We start from the raw sequence: 23,472 nt of genomic DNA on the forward strand, positions 1-23,472 counted from the left end.
ATTGTTTAGCCTGGAGAAGAGGAGGCTCAGGGGTGACCTTATTGCTGTCTACAACCACCTGAGGGGAGGTTGTGGCCAGGAGGAGGTTGCTCTCTTCTCTCAGGTGGCCAGTGCCAGAACAAGAGGACACAGCCTCAGGCTGCGCCAGGGGAGATTTAGGCTTGAGGTGAGGAGAAAGTTCTTCACTGAGAGAGTCATTGGACACTGGAATGGGCTGCCCGGGGAGGTGGTGGAGTCGCCGTCCCTGGAGCTGTTCAAGGCAAGGTTGGACGTGGCACTTGGTGTCATGGTCTAGCCTTGAGCTCTGTGGTAAAGGGTTGGACTTGATGATCTGTGAGGTCTCTTCCAACCTTGGTGATACTGTGAATTTACTGTGAATTTACTTAGTGCCACGGTTTAGTTAATTAGAAGGGTTAGGTGACAGGTTGGACTCAACGATTTTAGAGGTCTTTTCCAACTTGGTTAATTCTGTGATTCTGTGATTCATTAGCACTACTGGAATAAAATCAAGTACTCAAAACTCCAGTGATTCAGAGAAGGACACTTCCACTAGTTCTTCAACACAGTTAAAACACTCACCAACTTTGTGTCCAGCCTTTTCCTTGCTTTTTTCAAGATCATTAGATGCAAATAGAGGATTTATATATGTGTGTACTTACAAATACATATATTATTATGCTTAGACATGGAAGCAAAACAGCAGACAAAATTTACCACAGCTACAGACCTTTTACTGCATCAACAGATATATGGCATAATACAAATTGTTTACTTAAATGTAACTGCTGCAGATTCTGGCAGGCAGTAAAATAAGAATGGACTTCAACGTTTAAAAATAGAGTACATAGTATTCTTCCAGTTCTGAAGTACAAATTCCCTTGGTTTTTATAGACAGTATTTCTAAAGGTTTCATTTTGCCTTCATGCTACAGCACATAAACCCTATCAGAGTGCAAAGATCTGTGTATTTTAATCTAATCAACACTGCCAGACAGTACAAATGTCAGAGGTACCAGTAGTCACATTTGCAGTCTTAACCACACCAGAATACAGCCTCAAGCTGTACTGCCCTTGCACTTGTAAAATCAAGACAGGAAACGCTGTTTCAAACACTTGCCTGCACTGATCACATAATTTGGAACACTTTTCTCCAGTGGTCCATAAAGGTTTTACACAGACCCTGAGGCACACATTTCCACAGCGTGATTCTCAATGCTGCCCTCCAATCATCTAGAGTAGGAATTTGGCTACAATGCTTTGCAGCCTTCTTTCCTACCCACATACCAACATGCCTTCTCATAGAAACCCAAGAACAAGATGGGACATCCTCTGTTCCCATCTCATTTTGATGTACAATCAAGACACAGTCAGAATGGTGCTCACTCAGACCAGGAGCCGAGAAGCATTCCTGCTCTCCATGATTAGCTGTAGCCTCATGACCTTACACAGTATCATAGAAGAGCTCTGTACTGACAGCACACAATCTCTGAGTTTGGAAAATTCCTTTAGTGTCATCAGTTTCAGTTGTAACTATTCTATCAGATCACATACTCTTTTTCTGCAGTTTTCTGTTTTATTGTTTTTCAAATTGATCTTATGGACATCAGCCTCCTCTATTACGTGACCTTAGCGTATGTCTAAAGTAGTGACACAAACCATGACACTGTGTATGATCAAATAACAGTGTCATAGTGCATAGAGTGTGAATTAAGGCTGCAAAACTCATTTCAGTTCTGGGGCCCTTACCGTGCTAGTTTGAGGCTAATTGGAACATTTTAATGAGAAAAATTAGATTATAGGCTGTGAAAAGGAAATATAAAGCTTCATTCCTTAACTTACAGCTGTCTGAGTCTAGTCTGGGTGACTTCATAAGAGTAGGGGGGCAGGTAGCTCCCAAACCATCACACTTACAAAGCCTCATTATCAGTTTGCTGAAGGTTTATCCTTTTGTTGAAGCAGAGGGAAGGGGTAAAATGAAGAAGTGACACTTTATCACATGGTGTTGCAGAAATTCCCTTGGCTGTCAGGAACTTGTATCTAAATAGGACTACACAACCTGAACTAAGAAATTAAGCACCAGTTTTCAACACTCATTGTACAGTAGTATTATGATATTATTGTTGAATGGCTCACTTTAGCATCTCAGATACATCAGATGTCTTTCAGTTGAAGAGGCTGAATTGTTCATTTTATGCTCTTCTTTTAAATACACTACAATGCAGAGAATTTAACCTCCCTTCTTTATTAACTACCTCAACATACAGGCTACAATTTAGCCTCAGCCTTTCTTTTTGCAAACAGCAAATCTTTTTCTCTTTATGCCTGATTTCTCCATCCCATTACCTACAATTTGTATCCTTCCCATTCCTGACTCCCATCTCTCTGCCTTTTTAAAAACTTCTCTGCAATTTCTGTGTACACTATTGTTCTGTAATTCTGTTTTCACTAACTCTATGATCTGTTTGCTACAATTTCTCCTCAGTAGCACATTACCCTTTCACTGGGCATAAGGAATGCACTGCACTGCCAGAGGTTACTTGTGTAACCTAACTTAGAAGCAAATGGCAGCATAAAAACAGTTCCATGCTTGAGAAACAAAACAATGAAGCAGCCAAAAAATATTTGCTTGATTTGATGTCTGTTCATTGCAGATCACATAAACACAGACAGAAATGAAAAGTGTGTATTTCTTCTTTCCACTTCTGTTGAATTATGGAAAGATAGTGAATTCTTAGGTTTGAAGTACTGCAAAACCATTTGAGATGACACTGCTTGATGTCCCTTGATACTGGCAAACATTCCAACCAAAAACAGTTTTAGGTCTTTCTGTCTTTTCTAGATAGACAGATTTAGGTACATTATATATTACTGTCAAAGCAAGGCAACAGAACAGACATCAGTGTCAACTCTTAATGTGTTTAAACACTACCATTTTCAAAAAAAAAGAAGGGCTCAGCTTTTACATGGGAATCAAACTATGTTTTCCTGTGAGTGCTGCTTCCCCTGGTATTTGTTGTAGTACTTACAGAAGTTATGGGGGGAAAAAAGGCAATGTCAAAAGTTCTCAGATGTTCTCATCAAAATGTCAGAAAAAGAAGATAAAAACTGGCAAGTTATTTAAACTCTTTTCACTGTTCTGCCACTTCATCGCCATGTCAGTTCAGTCTTGTTCAGATAAAAGACAGTTCTGTTATGGCCATATTTGAACTGATTAAGAAAGCTGAAACAAAAGTCTTGTCTTTTCTCTCAGTAAAATAAAGTAAGTATCAGCCAAATGTAAGATAGTGGAAATTTGTTTAGACTGACAGCTAGGATTTAGACTTCGGAGTTCATGAAGCTGGATCATATATTAGAGAATTTCTCAGACTTGACAGAAAGTTTCTTAATAGCAATTTTTTCACTGCCTGACTATTAGATTTATAACTACTGAATACATGGAAATCTTGAGAGCTCCAGGAAGAATTGTTTTTATTAAGTATAGACTATGACAGGCCAGAGAATCCAGTTACATAAACAGCTGCTATAAAAGAAAGAAAACATATATAGAATAGTACTGTTGCATCCCTGCAGTCAGTACGGGGACATGCCAACACAGGAAAAGGTAAATGGACACTACTAACCATTTTTTGAAGTAAGAAAATTGCTTTGCAAATTGAAACTATTCAGGGGTATTTAACCACTGCTCAAAAGCCCTTAAAGTTGTAGCATACACAAATCATGAACTTGTTTCTCTGAGTTTGTCTTTTCATCTGCTTAGAACAGATTGGTGAGGCCAGTGTGCCCAAGTGGAAATCAGCAGCCTCATCAGTTACAAGTCTCCAAACACTGCTACTTTATTTAAGAACTCAAATAAAAGTTTTTCATAACTTAAAAAAAACCATTGAACTGCATGGTGTTATCATAACTAGATAACAGGCCATATCATGACCATATCATGAATCACTAGTGCACAACTGGTGAGTTAGGTAAGAGAACTGCAGAATTTGCTTGAACTGTGGCATTAGAGTTTATGCCACTCAAGAAACTGAGAATGTAGCATACAAATCAGACTTACCATTCTTGGTCAAATACTGGACATTCTTCATCACTCCTTCAGTATAAGCCCCTGGCTCGTAATTATCCATCTCACCCGAAACAATATGAGCCACTCTTGAGGCACGACCTCGGATTGCACCTGCTGCACGATCTAAATCATCCATATTCTGCTCTCTCAGGGCAATGATGCACTTGTTTACATCCTCAAGAATATGGCTTTCTGCAAACAAGATAACAGTTCCTGTGAATGTGTGCAAGGCTGACAAAGGTTGAACTGCTACAGGACAGAGGGGCTGATATAGACAAAATGCAGGAAAAAGGACAAACAAATACCCATTTCTGATGCCATAGTCATGTTTAAACCGAAGCAGCATAGGTCACCATTACATTCGGTTTAATGTTTACCAAGTGTTAGCAGACATGATTACAGAAGTGTGTAGAGCAGCCTCCACTTTAATGGCCTTTGTGTGAAGAATCCCTTGTCTTTTTACTGTTTAGCAAAGATAACAACTAAAGGGATTAGTCTTGTGTAAAGATAGGGCTCTCTGATATCTACAGTCAAAAGAATGGTTTTCCATTACAGAGATAACTGGTTGGTTATCTCATGTGATATCAATCTCAAGTAAATAAATAAACAAAAGGGCACATGGCCTAATGGAAATACTGCATGAGTGGAACACATGATGAAAAGCCCCAGCTTCAAAACCCTTCCAGGAGATGTTACACCAAATACTTTCATGGACAAAGAAAAATCAAACTTGAGGCCAGATGCTCAAGAGAAATGCAATTAGATGTGTATGTTGTGGACTGAGGTCTCAGTTAGCTGCTTCCTTCCAAATTGGTACCACTACTTTTAAGTCATTTTAGAATCTAATAATTGAAGCCCGTAACATCATCAGGGAATATAAATTAGGATGTGGATCTTCCAGACACTGTGTTTCAAAGAAGAAAAAGATGGACATGGATTTTATTAACTTTATATAGTCCATCCACCTCAGACTAGAAAATATATGCAACATTACAAAAGATATGCAACACCTTTTCTTGCAACACCCATGCATTGTCACATGTCTGGGGTCAGTTGAGAACTTGACAAATGCCACTCTTACATCAAAAACTCACAAGCTCTTGTCAGCATGACAGAACATACAAACAATAGTAAGTGCACTCAGTAAACATAAATGACCTCATTCCCACACTTTGAATACCCATATCCAACATGCAGTTTCCCAATACGTTATGACGCTCTTCTCAGATGAGGTACTTTATAATCAGGAAAATCTCATTTAACTTTCCCAAGGCACAAACAAGCTTGTACATTTGCCATAGCATATCTAGTCAAAAAGGAAAGAAATCAGTATGGATCACAATCCAGAAGAGATTGTTCTAACCTTTATCCTTCTTACAGATGCTTTATTCTCCTGCACAAAATGCATTAGGTGAAGCTTTCATTGTCATCCAAGTATTCTACTTTCAGAGCAGAAAAGGAAGATCAGGATTCACAGAATGGTTTTGTTTGGAACGGACCTTAAAGATCTTCTAGTTCCAGTACCTCTGACATGGGCAGGAATACCTTCCACTAGATCAGGTTGCTCAAGGCCTCATCCAGCTTGGCCTTAAACACCTCCAGGGAGGGAACATTCATGACCTCTCTGGATAACCTGTTCCAGTGCCTCACCACGCTTTCTGTAGAGAATGTCTTCCTAACCTCCTCCAGTCTGAATTTCCCCTTGAGCTTCAATCCATTCCCTCTCAACCTATCATTCCAAACCCCTGTAAAAACATCCCTTCCTGGTTTTCTTGTAGGGCCTGTTCAGGTACTGGAAGGCTGTTCTAAGGTCTCCCTGGCCTTTTTTTCTCCAGGCTGAACAGCCTCAACTCACCCAGTCTGTCCTCACAGGGAAGGTACCCCCGATCATGTACATGGCTTCCTCTGCACCCACTCCAGCAGTTCAATGCTCATCTTACACTGGGGGTCCCACAAATGGATGCAGGTGGGGTCTCACAAGAGCAGAGCAGAGGAGCAGAATCACCTCCCTTGTGAATGATGTGGCAGCTCTTTGTTATGAGTTAGTGCCTAGCATAAGAGCCAATTGCATTGACAGAAGTTTAAAGAAATGGTCAGCCTGCCACGGGCACTGTCGCAGTTAGTATGGGGTGTGTGCTGTACCTTTTGACTTTTCTTTGGCCACCTTGGCATTAGTCATACTGGCCACATTGGCTAATCATTGGCTAATAAAGCTATCTTTGACAAAGCCATGATGCAGACTGTCTCTGGACAAAACATTCTTCCTTTGCATGTCATCTGAAGAAAGAGATAGGTGACGCCCTTCCACTGCACTTGGCACTGATAAGGCCAAGCACTTCAATATTAGAGCTTCTCTGCTCAGTTCAAGAAAACTTTGTACCAAATGGAGACATTAGAGAGAAAAGATAAGAAGAAGAATTATCAGAGATGTAGGTAATACAGCATATGAAGAAACATTAGTAAGCTCTATTTGTTTAGTCTCCTGAAGACAAGACGTAAATGAAAACATACTTTTCTGCAAGCCTTAAACCATAAAATTAGCTGTAGAAACATATGCGGTGATAGTTTAGCCTGAACAAAATTATTTCTATCTTCTACCATCTGTTGGTATAACAGATAAAATGTGAAGCAAAGAAGCTGTGTATGAAAAGCAATCTCCCTTTCAGAATAGGGCAATAGCTGGACACATTACCTTATAGCGCTACTCAGAAAAGAATTCTAAGTTTTCCAGTAATGGCACTATCCAGTCTGGCAAAAGATATACTCCTGAAGACTCACAGTTTTCATGAATTCTAAACAGCTATTTCAAACCAAAGAATTATTAATAATATCCATACTTAGATTTATGGGTTTCTGGTGCCAAACCTACGATAACAAGACCAATAAGTCCCAGTATACAATTTCCTGTTATCACTTCTGTATTCAGATTAAAAAAAAAAAAACAGAAGTTGCATTTTGTTCCCAGCTTTTTGCAACATACTGAAGTCTGGAGAATATTCAAGGCTAAATCTCCAATAGCAATCTTATGATTTTAGTAGCACTTGGGGCTCTTTTAATATATTATCTATATTCTACAAGACAGTGTCTTTGTCACTATTCAAAAAAATAAATCACTGGTAATCACTTAATGTTTGAAGTCTCTCACAACATCAATGAAGAAATTTCAGAGTCAATAAAGAAGTGCAGAAAAATAATTACTCAGATCCAGGGAAATATATATCCTTTCTTCTCTGGTTTTATTAACCAAATATATTTTAACTGAGAAAGCTAGACAGACTATAAGCCCAAGACTCCAAATAGAGTGTTCCTTCAATGCCACGGTTTTTGCGTTAGCATTCTCATGGTACATGTGCAGCTCTTATATCTGATCACAAATGTAGAGACTGGCAAGAGCCCACCCCTCCTCTTCCATAGCAAGCAGTATTTCAATGAAGCTGCATTATACAGCCACCTTTGCTAAACTACTCCAAAAAGTGTCTCCATCAGAGCAATATGTTTAGACCTAATGCAGTAAGTGCTTCCAAACAGATCCAAGAAGCCATGAGTTAATCAGTGTACTTCCCTCATACCCTACACCATTTCTTAGAAATTTAGGTTTTAGTGAACAAGGCATGCATGAAGAACACTGCCAGATAACCTTAACTCGGCATTAACAGGTTAATTGCTCCTTCATGTCTTCTCTGAGGTGTGAGTCTGGTGGATGAGAGATAACGGTGAAAATTAAATATGTGAGGCTCTAAAGCAGGGGGAAGGAGTCAGAGAATTAAAAAGAAAAAAAATTAAAATCACTGTCAGCATAATGAGGTTCACCAGAAGAATGAACAACTGCACAAAGATGTGGTAAAAGCTCCTTTCTGTCTGAATACTGTGGGACAAGCTGTGAGCAGTAGGGTGCAGTAGACCTTGAGGTCCCTTCCAGCTGGAATGATTTTATGATTCTGTGATATCGAGGGAAAAAACAGTTAAGAGCTGCCAGGCAGAAAGAGCATGGGCTAAGGCTGATTTATCCAAGCTCCACAAATTACTGCAATGCCTTCTCAGCATCAACAAGCCCTTCACCGATTTAGTAATAAAATTTTCACAACATTTGCCACCAACTGTCAGCTTCAACTTAAGACCTTCTGTCTCGGTTTGCTATCTTAGATGTAATAATTACTTTTCACTCTTTCTTTTAGCTACTGACTAATAGAGAATATTTGCCTTATGAAATCACACCGCATTTTCCTTAGTATTTGGTACTTAAGTCATAAAATACATAGAACATTCCCACCTCAGGAGACAGTTTTCCTTTCTGTCATCTTTACAAACCTCAGGTAAAAATTCCAAAAGGCTTCTTTTTCCAGTAGATGAACTACAAAAGGGGAGAGACTTTTCTTTGGAAGTTGGGTGGTTTTTCTTCTTTTGTTTCTTCATTCCCATCAACATCCCAGCACTCTGCTAGAACTGTCTGGGGAACAACTCATAGCTACAAAAGAGGACTCTCATTCAGCATATGGGCAGAAGACTGTGTCATACACAGAATGCTCCACAAACGTTTCTTTGCTCTTTTGTGCTTCACTTGCCCCTTTTAAAGGCAGAACTGCTTCCACAGCTGACGAATTAAAGCAGATAGAGGATACAAATGATTTATTTTTTTAAAAATATTTTTTCTAAAAAAAGTTGTATTCTCAGTGCTACAAAAGTAGAGATTCAATTTTCCATTTCATTTGCTCTGCCAAAAGAGAAAAGCTGAAGTTTGCAGTTTTATTGCCTTAGGTGAAATATGAGTTGGCCTTAACAGAGCATAAATAAATTTGTTTGCTGCCCTTCTGTGGCTGGGAAATGGAAAATTTATTGTTGCTTCTAAAATTCTGCATTCAAAAAATCCAAATCTAGTTAAAATATTATCTAACATCATGAAAATATATCTAAAACAACTCAGGAAGGCCTTGATAAATCATAAATCCTTGAGTTTAAAACGACAAAAGTAACAGATTATCTAAAGGAATTAGTTATGTCAGGAATTACACTGAGTTTTTAATTTAGCTCCAGTCTTATCTCATTGGAAATTAAATCCTTTTGAACAATTAAATATCTATCCAGATTACAGGGAAACAGTTCACAGTATATACCCTAAAAATCAATGCATAGCAGATATCCCAGTTAATAATTTCACAGTACATGCTGTAGAATGATGAGTTGGAAATCTTTCTATTTTGGACCACACAGCATAAAAGAAATTTGCAATTACTAAGGAATACTCAGTGTCTGGTTTTGAAACAGCTGCAGAATTCCATGAATTGATCACCTTCAAAAGATTTAATGTAGGGAGGGCAGGGAGAATGAACAAACATGAAAATTTATCATCTACTTCCTTATTTCCTTTTGCTAGATTGGTGATGTAAAATTGGAAACCTTTTGCATCAGTTGTTTTATAATGTGTGCAACAAACCAGACCATATTATGTTAAATGGTAGCTATTTAATTTCTGTCCATAAAATAGTGTCAAAAGGTAACAGCCATCTGCCACTTTAAATTGTTCAGGTGAAAATACTGACTTGAAGAAAATATTCTCTTGTAACTGTTTTATATTTGGTGTAGTGAACATCTGATGAACACCTAATAATTCTGGTTTGCACAATAGCCAATCCACAGTACAGGACAAACCATAACAGATGGAAAACATTTACTTGACAAGAGTTAATTTGGGGTGGAAAAATCCAAAGTCTCCCTTCAAAAAAATGATACATTGTAAGCCGTCATAAATTTGTTCATTTTCCTGGTGGAAGGATTCTACGCATCTGTGAATCACACTGTTGAAAATCTTTACCTCTCAAAGTGTCAAACTTGAAGAAAGAAATACTGCCTTTTCATTAGTGAAGTTTTTCCGGTATCATTCTAGTGGGGGGGGAAGGAGGAGTGCTGTTTAGTTTGGTCATTTTGTGGGGCTTGAAGGGGTGAAGGTTTGGGAGTTTGTTTGTTTAAAGTTTTTACACCATTAAACACAGGACATTTCTGAGACCAAATTTTAAACATCTGCTAAACTCCCTGAGAACAAAACTTTGGATGGGTATGTTAGATTTTGTGCAACCCATTATTTTGACTAGGTAAACTCCTTGATTTTGCAGGGTTTTTTTTCCTGATTGTTAAAAATTTTCATTTTTATGGGTAACAGGCCCCAAATGCTGGAGGTTCCTAAGAGTAGCTTTCAATAATCATGAAATTTCACTCATGACCTACAGCTTGATATCAAGTTCCCAAGAGGAGATTTTAAGGGAATCTATCACATTCAATCATTAGCTTTTGGCCATCTTGCATCTGTTTTATCAGGTTTCATTTTCGAACAGAACAGGGGGTTGACATGCTGCGCAATAGCCTGGCTGGCAAAATTTCAGCTATGAAAGCATACACCAGAAGTTTCCAAACCACAACACAAAATAATCTGCTTTGCTAGACTATGATTCTGTATCATATTCTAGAAACAGAAGCATTGGCATCATGTACCGTAGCAGTGTCACTTTAAACTCTCAGTGCCACTGATCTGAAATCTTCCTTTATCATTTGGTTATGCTTATTTCGGTAACATTTTTTGAACACTTGTGTGTGTTTCCAGTAGGCCTCATTACAAAAAGTAAGCAAATCAATTCCAGCAAAATTACTCAAAACCATTAAAAGCTACTGCCACAGCTGCAGCTGGAAAGCTATTAGCAACCAAGCTGTTAGGAAATAAACACACAAAAAATTAATCCCCGTCTGCATCAAACCCATGTATCTTGGACCATGCTCCAGAGGCTGCCAAATCTGAACTCAGCCAGATCGCATACAGGGTGAATGCCAAACGTGTCAGCCTTCAACACACTGTAAGAAGATGCCAGAAGTTTGTAAAGCTTGTAATCAGAAATGAATCTGACTGATAGCTAGGTCTCAGCAACAACTTACTGAAATCAAGCAACAATTCAGCAGAAAATTTTAGTTTGTGGATGGAAATTTTAAATAACCCAAATGAGAAAGTCTCCTGCTGAACTGCCAGCACTTAGCTCCTAAGTCCAGCCTGCTTACTGAATGACTTCACACACCTAATTTGCTCTTATCCTTCACAGCTCTGCAAGCTCACCACTAAAATGTTTCCATGACTAAGGCACAGAAATCTGGATTAGAGAATTAATTTCAGGTATCTGAACTTGACAAGAAAGAAGTGAGGACAGCTGCGCCAGGGGAGATTTAGGCTCGAGGTGAGGAGAAAGTTCTTCACTGAGAGAGTCATTGGACACTGGAATGGGCTGCCCGGGGAGGTGGTGGATTTGCCATCCCTGGAGCTGTTCAAGGCAGGATTGGACGTGGCACTTGGTGCCATGGTCTAGCCTTGAGCTCTGTGGTAAAGGGTTGGACTTGATGATCTGTGAGGTCTCTTCCAACCCTGATAATACTGTGGTAATACCAAGTGACCAGTCAAAAAAAGGGACCCCATTCAACAGACTCAAATTAATGTGTATAGTAAAAATCGTCCCTAAATCACAGAATCACAGAATGTTAGGAGCTGGAAGCTGTCCTGATTTTGAGTCATGAACAGCCTGGGACAAGAGGACAGAAGAGTATCTCGCCCCCAGGGGAGTAAGATAACCACACTGGCACAGAACTGGGGGTTAACTGTGAATGCCATTTACAAGGTCATACAGAAACACAGAAGGTATGCAGGGAAAAGGAACTGATACACAAATAAGGCCCAGTTCATCACCTGGGCCTACCAGGCCCAAACCTTCCAAAGCCTTCCAAAACCTCCCCTTACCTTCAGTCTCAGCAGGCCCAGGAGCAGGATGAACTGCCCCTGACCCCCAAAGACAGGCCTGCCAGGCCTCAATGGCACCCCCAGGCTGGACACACCAGGCCCTGACCAGGCCTGAATGCCCTGTCCTGCCTTGCTCCCCAGGACAGGCCAAAATCGTGCAGCAGAAATGACCTTGCCAGCCAAGGCCGCAACCGCCCCCGCAAAGCAGAGACATCAGCCACAGGCATCGGAAGCAGAAAGAGGGGAGAGAAGAGCAGCACTGGTTGTGCTGTCAGGTTACACAGGGAGATACAGGAAAGGAAAACAGAGTAACAGTTTACAGTATCCTGTCTGTCCCCTGAGACTTTCTGGTCCCTGGAGGACTTCTATCTCTGTGATAGGACAATTTGTCTTTAATTGACAACAGAAGGGCCCTCCAGGGGTATCAAGAAGGATCACCCTCAGCAGGTCACACAGGAACACATCCAGGCAAGTTCTGAATGTCTCCAGAGGAGGAGACCCTACAACCAGTCTGGACAACCTGCTCCAGAGCTCTGTCACCCTCACAGGGAAAAAGCTTTTCCTTCGGTTCACATGGAACCTCCTGTGCTTCAGCTTGCACCCACTGCCCCTTGTCCTGTCACTGCACATCCCTGAGAAAAGCCTGGCTCTGCCCTTCTGCCACTCACCCTTCACATCTTTTTAAACACAAATGAGGGCACCCCTCTGCCTCTCTTTCAAGCCAAAGAGACCTAGCTCCCTCAGCCTTTGCTCATAAGGCTATGTTCCACTCCCTTCAGCACCTTTGTGGCTCTGCGCTGGACTCTTTCAAGCAGTTCCCTGAGATACTTGGACTGAATGACCCAGAACTGGACACATTATTTCAGACGCAACCTTACCAGGGCAGACTAGAGAGAAAGGGGAACCTCTCTTGACCTACTAACCACAGCCCTTCTAAGCCCGGGATGTAATTTGCCTTCTGTCAGTAGTTCTTGTCCTTACTCCCATCTAAAATCATCCACTTCAGTAAACAGTAGGACTCCAATTAAAAAAACCCTACCTCTTCACAACACATACCTCTAAGCTGTGGAAGAGGATATGTCTATCAAGGGAAAAGTTGTACAAGGGCTTTGACAGAACTTTCAGATGGGTCACTAAACTGATGGCTGAAGACACGGTCGAGCTGGCCCAAACAAAATTGAGGCAAATGGCATTGAAACCCTCTGTGCAATTTACCTTCCCCTCTGAATATTGTTTTACCATAATTAACTGCATGCATGTCTACTTAGATTTTCACATCTAGTCTCTTTCAAAAAGCATGGCATGGTATTTCACTATTGCAGGTGCCAAAAAGCAAGCATGGAAACATTACATCTAATCTTAGGTCTCTGAACATCACCTGTTTCCCCTCCCCCCCACCCCACAATCTCCATAGCTGTGATAACAGTGATTCTGTAACTGGCAATCTGTGTGGCACATTCATTTGTAAACATGGGACATAGACTGGAAAAGCAGTAATAAATTGAACCAGAACTTTAAATCACTGGTGGGAAACTAATTATATCAAGAGAGATAAGCAAGCCAGAAATCTGAATGACTCCCTTACTCCTTGCCCAAGAATTTACAGTATATTTTGCAGCTCATTTAAGGTGACTTCGGCTGTCCAGACTGCATCTTAATGACTCTAAGTGTCCAAAGCAATTTGTAAACAAAATTGAAAATCTAATGCCAAATTCTTACAGACTGAGGCCTGCCTTTAGGATTCATTGTACTATCCACCAAGTGCAGGTTTTTAACATAAGAGAAGATGTAGCAATGTTACAAGAACCACTGAGCACCTTAGCTCTCCTAATGTACATAATAATGTTTTCCTTTGTAAGCAGGAAAAAGTATGTTCCCCATCTATAGCTGTTTTCTGAGAGCTTGGGGAAGGGTTTTTGTTTGGTTGAGGGTTTGTGTTTTTTTAAACAGAAAGCATTAATAAGAAACTTCAGACTGCCTTTTGTGTTCTAGAACATGAAAATGTTTCTTCTGTGACTGCCGTTTACACAATAGTTCAACAGGCACCAGAACAAAAGCTTCCACTTCCTCCAGAACAAAAAGACCCAAGCCTATCCTATTTCTCTAAAGCTTAGTCCTGGGTTCATGTAATACACATCTGCTCAACTATGACACAGGTAAAGTCCAACTACAATATACTGAGAGTAATTAGAAGAGAGGTGAGAGATATTTACTCACAGTAATTCAATCACACAGAGAAATGCACGAACACCCAATTAGTTCTGTAGCTGCAATGATGCATGATTCGAAGTGAACAGCCCTAACAGTACTATCCATGGTTTTGATAAGTTCATGGAACTTTGTTGTAGTACTACGGTAGCAAAATCACTGTTAATATCTAAAGTAGCAAAGTTTCAACAGTCCTCACTCTTCCTAAAAGATATGTAAATATTTGCTATGAGATACAGATAGGAAGTATGTGATGCTCCTTAAGATCTACTGGGTGATCTCTAAGTAAGCTCTTTCTGCAGTGAAAATTATTTCTTGCTCATCTAAGGCAACAGTTGGTGGTCATGTACAGACTTTTAAAATTTAAAAAAAGAATAAAAAGCATAAGAGAATGACTTAATCCAGAGGCAATAAATAAACCCCCTAAGATAACAAAATAATGTAGTATCCTGGTCAGCACAATTTACATCTAACCCTCTGTCCACTACTTAAGCACGACTGTGTGTTTTGGCAAAAAAACAAGTGACCAGCAAAGCTTTAAAAGTTCTGCTAGAGAACTACCTGAACTGCAGCAACCTCAGATTAGCACCTTCCTTAATGCAGACTTAGTGTAGTTGTTGAGCAAGGTGGAATGCTAACATACATTCCTAAATCATTAAATAAAAACAACAGAATAAAGTGCATGTGGAAAAAGTGCAGAGATGTCAGACACTGTTTCTGTTTGCAAGTTGCTCCACAAAATTAGCTGACAGTGCATTAAAATTTAACAGTTTTAGCTGCACATAAGAATATTGCAGAAGGGTTTTTTGATTTGTTTGTTGTTTGGGTTTTGGGGTTGGGTTTTTTTGGGTTTTGTTTGTTTTGTTGGGTTTTTTATAATGAGAATGGGAATATAGGGAGGGAGGAGATTCTAGAAGTTTTAGAAGACAAATTTTGAAAGGAATAATTTTGAAGATTTTGTAGTGGGAAGAGAAAGCAGTAGGAATATTTTTAGTGGAAATGCACAATAGTAGAAAACAGTAGACTTAGGAATCAATGAGAATGCTAGAATAATGAGGTTGAAAGAGACCTTAGAGATTATCTACTCCAACCTCTTGGTCATGGAAAGGGAAACCTCTCAGCTAGACTCAGCTGCTCAAGGCCTCATCCCATCAAGGACAACCTTGAAGACCCCCAGGTAGGAATGATCCATAGCCTCCCTGGGAAGCCCATTCCAGAGTCTCACCACTCTTGTACTGAAGAGCATCTCAAAATCCAGTCTAAACCTACTCTACCTCTGCCTCAAACCATTCCCCCTTGCCCTGTTATTCGACAATCTTACAAAAGGTCCCTCTGCAACCTTCCTGTAGGATCCTTTCAAGTATTGCAAGGCAGCTTTAAGATCCCTCTGTAATCTTTGAGTCTTCTCTAGGCTAAACAACCTCCCCTCCCTCAGCCTGTTCTCATAGCAGAGGTGTTCCAGCCCTTGGATTGTCTTTGTGTCCCTCCTCTGGACTCACTCCAACAGCTCTGTGTCCTTCTTATGATGGGGACCCTAGAGCCGGATGCAGCATTCAAGGTGGGGTCTTACCAGAGCAAAGAGGCAAAAATCACCTCTCAACCTCCTGGCCACATTCCTGATACAGTCAGTGATACAATTTGCCTTCTGGGTTGCAAGAGCACGCTGCTGGAAGACGCAGTCAGGACTGCAAACTCTGTCATGCAATTCAGATGTGGTGGATATGTGATATTCTGACAGCATAGTATCAATTTCGACTGAAATATATTAGAAAATATTTCACCCCTAATATGCCCACACTTTCTTGTGCTATAGGGTAGCATTTTCTGTAGAAAAGAACTAGATCCATTACAAATCTATTCTCATATTCCTTTCTTCTTAAACATGACACAAAGACCCAACCCACATCATTTTTCCCAATTACCAAGTAATTTCCAAAACCCTTAGATATCATCTTCCATTACACATTTAACTTTTCTATTTAGTCTGAGCAGTATATGAATGTTGACTCCCTGAGAACACAGTAATGGTCCTAATACACCAAGGAGTACACCTAGAGTGACTTGTACTTCTCCTTATAATTAGTCTTAATAATTACATCTTGGTACATGAGTTAGTTATTAAAAATAATTTTAAATCTTCCCAAAGTAGGTAGGTAACACTGCCATGAAACAGCTGCTCAGCAGATCACTTAAGAACAAGTGTGACACGAGATGACACAAATTAATGTGCCAAAAGGTTCTATCAAAGCTTAAAGTAACTCTACATATGGTTTAGACTGAATATATAAATGTTTACTTTTTCAGACTTATTGATATAGAATCATAGGATCATTAAGGTTGGAAAAGACCTTTCAGATCATCAAGTCCAAACATAACCCAACTGCCATGACCACTAAACCATGTCCTGAAGCACCACATCTACATGCTTCTTGAATATCTCCAGGGATGGTGACTCCACCACCTCCCTCAGTAGCCTGTTCCAACACCTCACCACTCTCTCAAAGAAGTTTATACTAATGTCCAGTCTAAACTTCTCCTGACATAACTTAAACCCATTTCCTCTCACCCTATACTGGTTGCTTGTGAGAAGAGATCAACACCAGCTGCACTCCAACCTCCTTTTCAGGTAATTGTGAAGAGCAATAAGATCTCCCCTCAGTCTTCTCAACACTAAACAACATTCTCCAGACTAAGCAACCCCAGCTCCTTCACCTACTTCTCCTGTGATGTCCTCCAAACTCCTCATCAGTCTTGTAGCTCTTCTCTGGACACACTCCCAGACCTCAATATCTTTCATACTCTGTGGTGCCCAGAATTGAATGCAGAACTCAAGCTGTGGCCTCTCCAGGGCCTAATGAAGGGGCTCCATCACTGCTACTTAAGCTTTCCATTTTTAGTTACTGAGAAGTATTACCAGTCAGCACTCACTGTTTAAAATAAAACACAAAAGTTAAATCACATTTAATGAACTTTCTTCCCTCCTCTCCAGGTTACACTACCTTAAGAGAAATCAAAAACATAGAATTGGGATTTTTAAACTGTAAGAAGAGCTGTTAAGACTAGTTTCTACCTTCTGTTTGTATGCAAGACACTGCTACTGCAAATACATATAACTGCTATTAAGTGTCTTCAGTGAAAAGATTCATAAGCAGATTTTGCTTGACAAGTATTTGTAACTGAGAGATATGGAAATTCTACAGTGAATTCCACAGCTACTGGAACACAAGACAATGTGATAATCTCCTAGTTTGCATATGCACACAGAGAAGCACTTCCTTGTCTCAGAGGAGGCTTCTCACAGCATAGAAAAGAATAATCAGATCCTACCTGATACAGCAAGAAAATCATCAATGCTTGTTATATCATCCACAGCTTCAGTCAGAACATGGATGTGATTCTCCCATGTACTTTTATACATCTCCATGGTGGCTTTCACAATGTGACTTTTTGGTCTGGCAGCAAGAGCTAAAGCAGCATTAATAACCTGTACCAAAAATAAACACAAATCCAAACATCTAAATGATTGTGTCTTCACAAACAACATTTTATATTTTACTTACAATTGCAGAGCAGGATTTCTGCTCAAGCAAAAGCATTGCTCAGCCTTTGTTCCTCTTCTCAGAGGGAACATCAGTCAGCCAATCTGATGCATCTTTGTAATAATATCAATTCTACTGACCTTTTCTGAATCACAATCTCAATCTGTAATCAGTTTTGTTTGGTTTAGATTTTTACCTATCACATGCAGGAAACTGCTTGAAAAAGTCCAGTGCATGTCTCTGCCTATAGCAGAGGGGTTGAAATAATCTTTGAGGTCCCTTCCAATCCAAACCATTCTATGATTCAATACATCCCATGGTTCTATGACCTTGGGTAGCTATTGCTACCTGTTTTATAGATGCCTCCATGACACTGTCCTTGGAGATTTTCAAGACCTGATCAGTCAAAGGTTAGAGAAAGCCAGTTTGGAATTCAGCACTGAACTTGCTTGGAACAAAAGACTGGGCAATAGTCTAAGGTTCCTTTCAATCTAAATTATTCTATAATTCTGTTTTGTCATGCACAGTTACAAAATAATTACACAGAATCATAGCATCGACCAGGTTGGAAGAGACCTCCAAGATCAGCCAGTCCAACCTATCCCCTAGCCCTATCCAGTCAACTAGACCATGGCACTAAGTGCCTCAGCCAGGCTTTTCTTGAACACCTCCAGGGACAGTGACTCCACCATCTCCCTGGGCAGCCCATTCCAATGCCAATCACTCTCTCTGGGAAGAACTTCCTCCTAACATCCAGCCTATACTTCCCCTGGCACAACTTGAGATTGTGTCCCCTTGTTCTTCTGTTGCTGGTTGTCTGGGAGAAGAGACCAACCCCCACCTGGCTACAACCTCCCTTCAGACTTGTAGACAGCAATGAGGTCACCCCTGAGATTCTTCTTGTCCAGGCTACCAAAACTGACTCCTTCTGGGGGAAGTACAACTCACTTCTCAGGGATATATTATGATAGGTAATAGAAACATGAACAGACAATTATCAATACATAACGCAGAAACACCATGAAATAGTATTTCCTGTCACAAGGTTGCCACTAAAGAAAGATGTCAGAAGATCAAAAATGGGAGACTGCTAACAGAAAATTGTGCAGAACTTTATTTCTGTCAAGCTGTGTCTTACATTTCTCTTCAAAGATGCAATGCAGGAACTTAAACATCCAAACATCTTCACGTTCTATGTCAAGGCATTTGTATTCACTAATAACCCAAAAAAACAGACCTACATGCAAAAAAACCCCATACAAACCACACTTTAATGATGAAAACTCTCAGGGGCATATATATGTGTGTGTGTGTGTGTATGTCACCGTTGCTTTGGCATCTGCCATGAAGAGCCATTAAAACAACAAAAATACAACAACTGCCTAATAATTTAAAACCTTTGAATGTTGATTATCTTGTATACAAAATACTAAATCATGAAATGTATTTCAATCAATATAATTCAATAGAACTGAGATAATGTTGATAATGCAGCTCTAAATACCAAATTGAACCCAAGGGATAAGTGCATTCCACGAGCAAATAAATTACTTGCTGTATTAATAAAATCAACTTTAATTGTTCAATGAATTTAAGAGATTAAAATCTACCCCCACTGAAAAGCTAAGAAGAGATGCAAAGTATGGAAGATCATTTAATCATTTTATCAGAAGTGATTGACTGGTGTGGAAGCACAAATGCACTTCAACAAGAAACTTCCCTGCAAATAGTGAAAGTGCCACCCACAGCACACTGTGCTCTCTTACAACATCCTGAAAAGCATCCAGCTTTGCAGCATTATCAAGTATTGACAGTGATGAACACTTTGGTGTACAGATGGCAAAATGTGGTAAATGAATGACTGTTAGTTTTTATATTCTACTCAGAAAAGATAATGGCACCTACCACTTTAGACAGAGATTAAAAAATTCCAGAGAAGAAAAAAAAAACACAGTAATAAGAACACAACCCTAAAATACTATGTGTAAGGCTTAAAATTCCAGGGACAAATTATGCTCCAACGTAAAATTTCAAAGTCTAGATGATCTTTCAAGGTCCCTTCCAAACCCTAATATTCTCTGATTCTGTGTCAAAGTCCAATTTGCAATCTCTATTTTGGCAGCACTAGCATTTAAATAACTTACTGTATCATTTTCTTTCTCCCTCCTTTGCAGCTATCTACAGCAGGAAGAAGGGATTGCACTGAAGGCAATTGGCTTGATAATGCCATAATTAACTTCTAAAACTTATTAGCATAGTCAAATATGGATTTATTTATTTTGAGATTATTAGGTAACTTTCAGCTTTTGAGAAAAGGTCACTGAACAAAGTTTGTACGTATTAACCCACTGCTGAAATCTAGCACAGGCTTCCTCAATACCAACCATTAGGAGCAGATTTTATTTCTGCAATGTTATCACAAGTTACTGGACAAAACCCCTGCAAATAAATTGCAAGCACACAGGCAAAGCAAGCTCTCAAGAATCACAGAGTATATCTGGTTGGAAGAGACTTCAAAGATCACCAAGTCTGGCTTTTGACCCAGGGTCAACACTAAACCATGTCCCTGAGCACCAGGTCCACATGCTGCTCAAGTACCCCCAAGGATGGTGACTACACCACTGCCCTGGGCAGACCATTCCAATGTTTGAGAGTGCTTTCACTGAAGAAATATTTCCTAACATCCAGCCTAAACCTCCCCTATTGTAGCTTTTAACTGTCTCTTCTAGTCCTGTCCTTTGTCATCAAGGAAAAGGGACTGGATTCCTCCTTGCTCCAACCTCCCTTCAGGTGGCTGTAGAGACTGATGAGGTGTCCTCTCAGCCTCTTCTCCACACTGAGCAACCCCAGCCCCTCATACGGTCCTTGTGGGCCACGTGCTCCAGGCCCTTCATCAGCCTTACTACCCTTCGCTGGATACGTTCCAGCACCTCAATGACCTTCTTGTAGTGAGGGACCCAAAACTGGACACAAGACTTGAGGTGTGGCCTCATCAGTGCTGAGTACATGGGGATGATCACCCACCCATTTCCTGACAGTCACAGTGTTTCTAATACAAGCCAAAATGCCACTGGCCTTCTTGGCCACCTGGGCACACTCCTAATTCAACTATCAACCAACACTCCCAGGTTCCTCTCTAAGTTGCAGCTTTCCAGCCACACATGCCCAAGTTTGTAGCTTGCAGTGGGGTTATTGTGACTTAGATGGAGGACCTGGGCCTTGGCTTTGCTCAGGTTCATACAATTAGCCTTGGCCCACTGGTCTAACCTGCCCAGGTTATGCTGTAAAGCTTCCCTACCCTCTAGCAGATTGACACAAGCAGAACTGTGGGGTAAATTAACAATGCTTTGAAAAATACAGAACTGATACTTGAGGATAAAAATTCAATTCTGCATAGCTCTGTCTCGTGATGCCTGGGCAGTGGTTGCTAGTGATATGTAGAAATATGTCTTTATTACACTGGAATAAAGTTTCTCTACTTTATTAAAACAATTCGTGCAACTTCACTCAAAAGTTTGCCTTTCAGTACAGCCTAGCACAGCTGCAAAACTTGGTGAGCTCTTGAGGAACCAAACCAAATGCAAGCCATCAACCTCCAAAAAAATCCCACCAAACCAAAATCACAGCAAACAACCCTCTACAGCTCCCCACTGTCCCCATACACAGCTATGCCTTGCTTTTACATAGGGACCAAATGCACGTTTCTGAATGCATTTGGAAGCCTTCTACAGGTAAGGCACACAAAGTTACATTTAACACTCCATTAATTGAGCAGAAACCATTAAAAAAAAAAAAAAAAACCAAACAACTGCAAGTGAGTCTGAGACAAATAAATAAAGATCAAACTTAAAAAAAGACATTTCCATTATTTTAGTATGAAATGCTACAACAGTGTAGAAGAACTGATAATGCAATATTCAGTATTCACATTTGGGTGGTTAATTGCTTTATTTTGGGGGGACAGAGGACAAGGTAGGCTGAACATTTACAGACTAATTTTTAAATCCAGCCAGCAGTATCTCCCTTCCAGAGCTAACCTACTTGATCTGACAAGTGATGCAGACAGCAGAACACAAAATAGATTGGGGATTTTTGCAAGTTAGAATGCAGGTGTTTGAGTTGCATGAAATGACTAATTTCACTTGTTAAGCACTTTAACTTCCTATATTTTGCAGTAGTGAAACTGAAGTAACAAGAGTAAGCATTTCTGTGTCTGCCTTATTCAATAAGGTGAATGTAAATGTTCCAGGGAACGTTTTGGATGATCTTCAAAGAGGCAAAGCACGTGTCTGTGGATAACACAAATTCCCTATTTCACTTCAAGAATCAAAAGTGCATTTTTCTGCTCAATAAAAAAACAGTGTCCCTCAAGTGTATTACATCTATATCCAGAATTTAGTATCTCAATCACAGCACTGGTCAATTACCTTAAACAATTTCAGCTACAGCTTCAATTTAGCTACAGCTGCAATTTTCTAACTTAACAATTACTTTCTTGTGTCCAATGTTTGTTTATTTGTGAGGGGTAACTAGGTTCTGCTCCGAAACAACAGAACATGTCACAAAATTTTATCAAGCTTTGACCAATGCATTCTCAAATGCAAATTTTAATATCAAGAGAAGCAAAGTCTTGAAATGGAAGGCTAAAACAATTCTCAAGAATTGCTGATATATGAAAGCTTAAATTAAAAAAATCAAACCCCATTTGTAATACTATTATAATGTGTCATTTGCTATTTTACACTCAAACCCATAAATCAGGTCATATTTTCAACACTGTTCCATCCAGTACTGGAACTCTACTACCTGCAGCTCAGAGCAAACATATTAAATTCAGGACAAAGCCTCTCGATATAGCCATGTTTTAAGATGTAAACCCTTTCTGTGTTTAGGCTCTATCATATTATGCCGTCTATAATGGCATCCAAATTATCAGCACTGGTGACAGCTGTGTTTGCTGATCCAACTGGAATAAGTCATGCTGCCAACAGCATAAGTTATGCACGCACAGCTACAGTACATCTTTCCTGAGCATACAGGCATAAAGGAAACTCTCCATGGAGTTTACAGTCTCAGGACTTGCTCTTGAAAAATATGCAGCTTTAAAAAGCCCTGTCTCTGAACACAACACCCAGAATTATCAGTTAAGTTAGTTGCAAACTGAAATTACAACACTGAAGTGAAGCTTATGTAATTAACCTTCTGTTTATTTGACTTCATAGGCAAGTAAACCCTCAGTCCAACTCATACGGTCACAACATAAAAAGCAGAAAGGTCCTTGTGACCACTCATGCAGCAAGCTTTACAACATTAAAGTACCACTGCAATGGAATCAGAACAACTGCAACATAACTACACCACAATTAAAGCCTTGGAATATTTGGTAAGATGAACACACATAAGGACTGAGTTTTTATACTGAGAAAAAAAAAATTAAACCCCAAATGATGCCACCAGTAAAGCTCAACATTTATGTCACAACTGTTACTTCATGTACATTTTTAAGGCTATTATGGAGAAAACGGAACCAAAACATGAATGTGAAAAAACAAATAACCTACTAAAAATAGGTTGCAATTTAGAGAAGGTGTGTGCCCCCTCAGAAAGGAAACAAGTGAAATGGTCACTAGTGACATGGAAAAGGCTGAGGTTCTCAATGACTTCTTTAAGTCAGTCTTCACTGCAAAGGCCTCCAGTGACACTCCTGGAGTCATGGAAGATAGTGGCAGGGACTGGAAGGAAGAATTGCCCATCATAAATGAAGATCAGGTTCATGATACAGGCACAGATACAGGCTGGGTGGTAAATAGATGTAGAACAGCCCTAAGGAAAAGGACCTGTGGATCTGGGTTGATGAAAAGCTCAACATGAGCCAACAGTGCACACGTGCAGCCCAGG

At 39.9% G+C, this 23,472-nt stretch overlaps 1 protein-coding gene across 15 annotated transcripts in view; it reads right to left on the bottom strand.

The window, feature by feature from the left end:
- CTNNA3 (catenin alpha 3) overlaps positions 1-23,472 on the bottom strand; it is a 452,565-nt gene that overhangs the window by 112,889 nt on the left and 316,204 nt on the right. For all 15 annotated transcript variants that reach the window (XM_064145224.1, XM_064145225.1, XM_064145223.1 and 12 more), the window contains 2 exons: positions 17,363-17,519; positions 4,054-4,254 (listed from right to left, as the gene is read on the bottom strand). In XM_064145224.1, the coding sequence (XP_064001294.1) occupies positions 4,054-4,254; positions 17,363-17,519 (358 nt within the window). The remainder of the gene's footprint in view (positions 1-4,053; positions 4,255-17,362; positions 17,520-23,472) is intronic.

Source organism: Pogoniulus pusillus, chromosome 6, assembly GCF_015220805.1.
Source record: "Pogoniulus pusillus isolate bPogPus1 chromosome 6, bPogPus1.pri, whole genome shotgun sequence".
NCBI classification, from domain to species: domain Eukaryota; kingdom Metazoa; phylum Chordata; class Aves; order Piciformes; family Lybiidae; genus Pogoniulus; species Pogoniulus pusillus.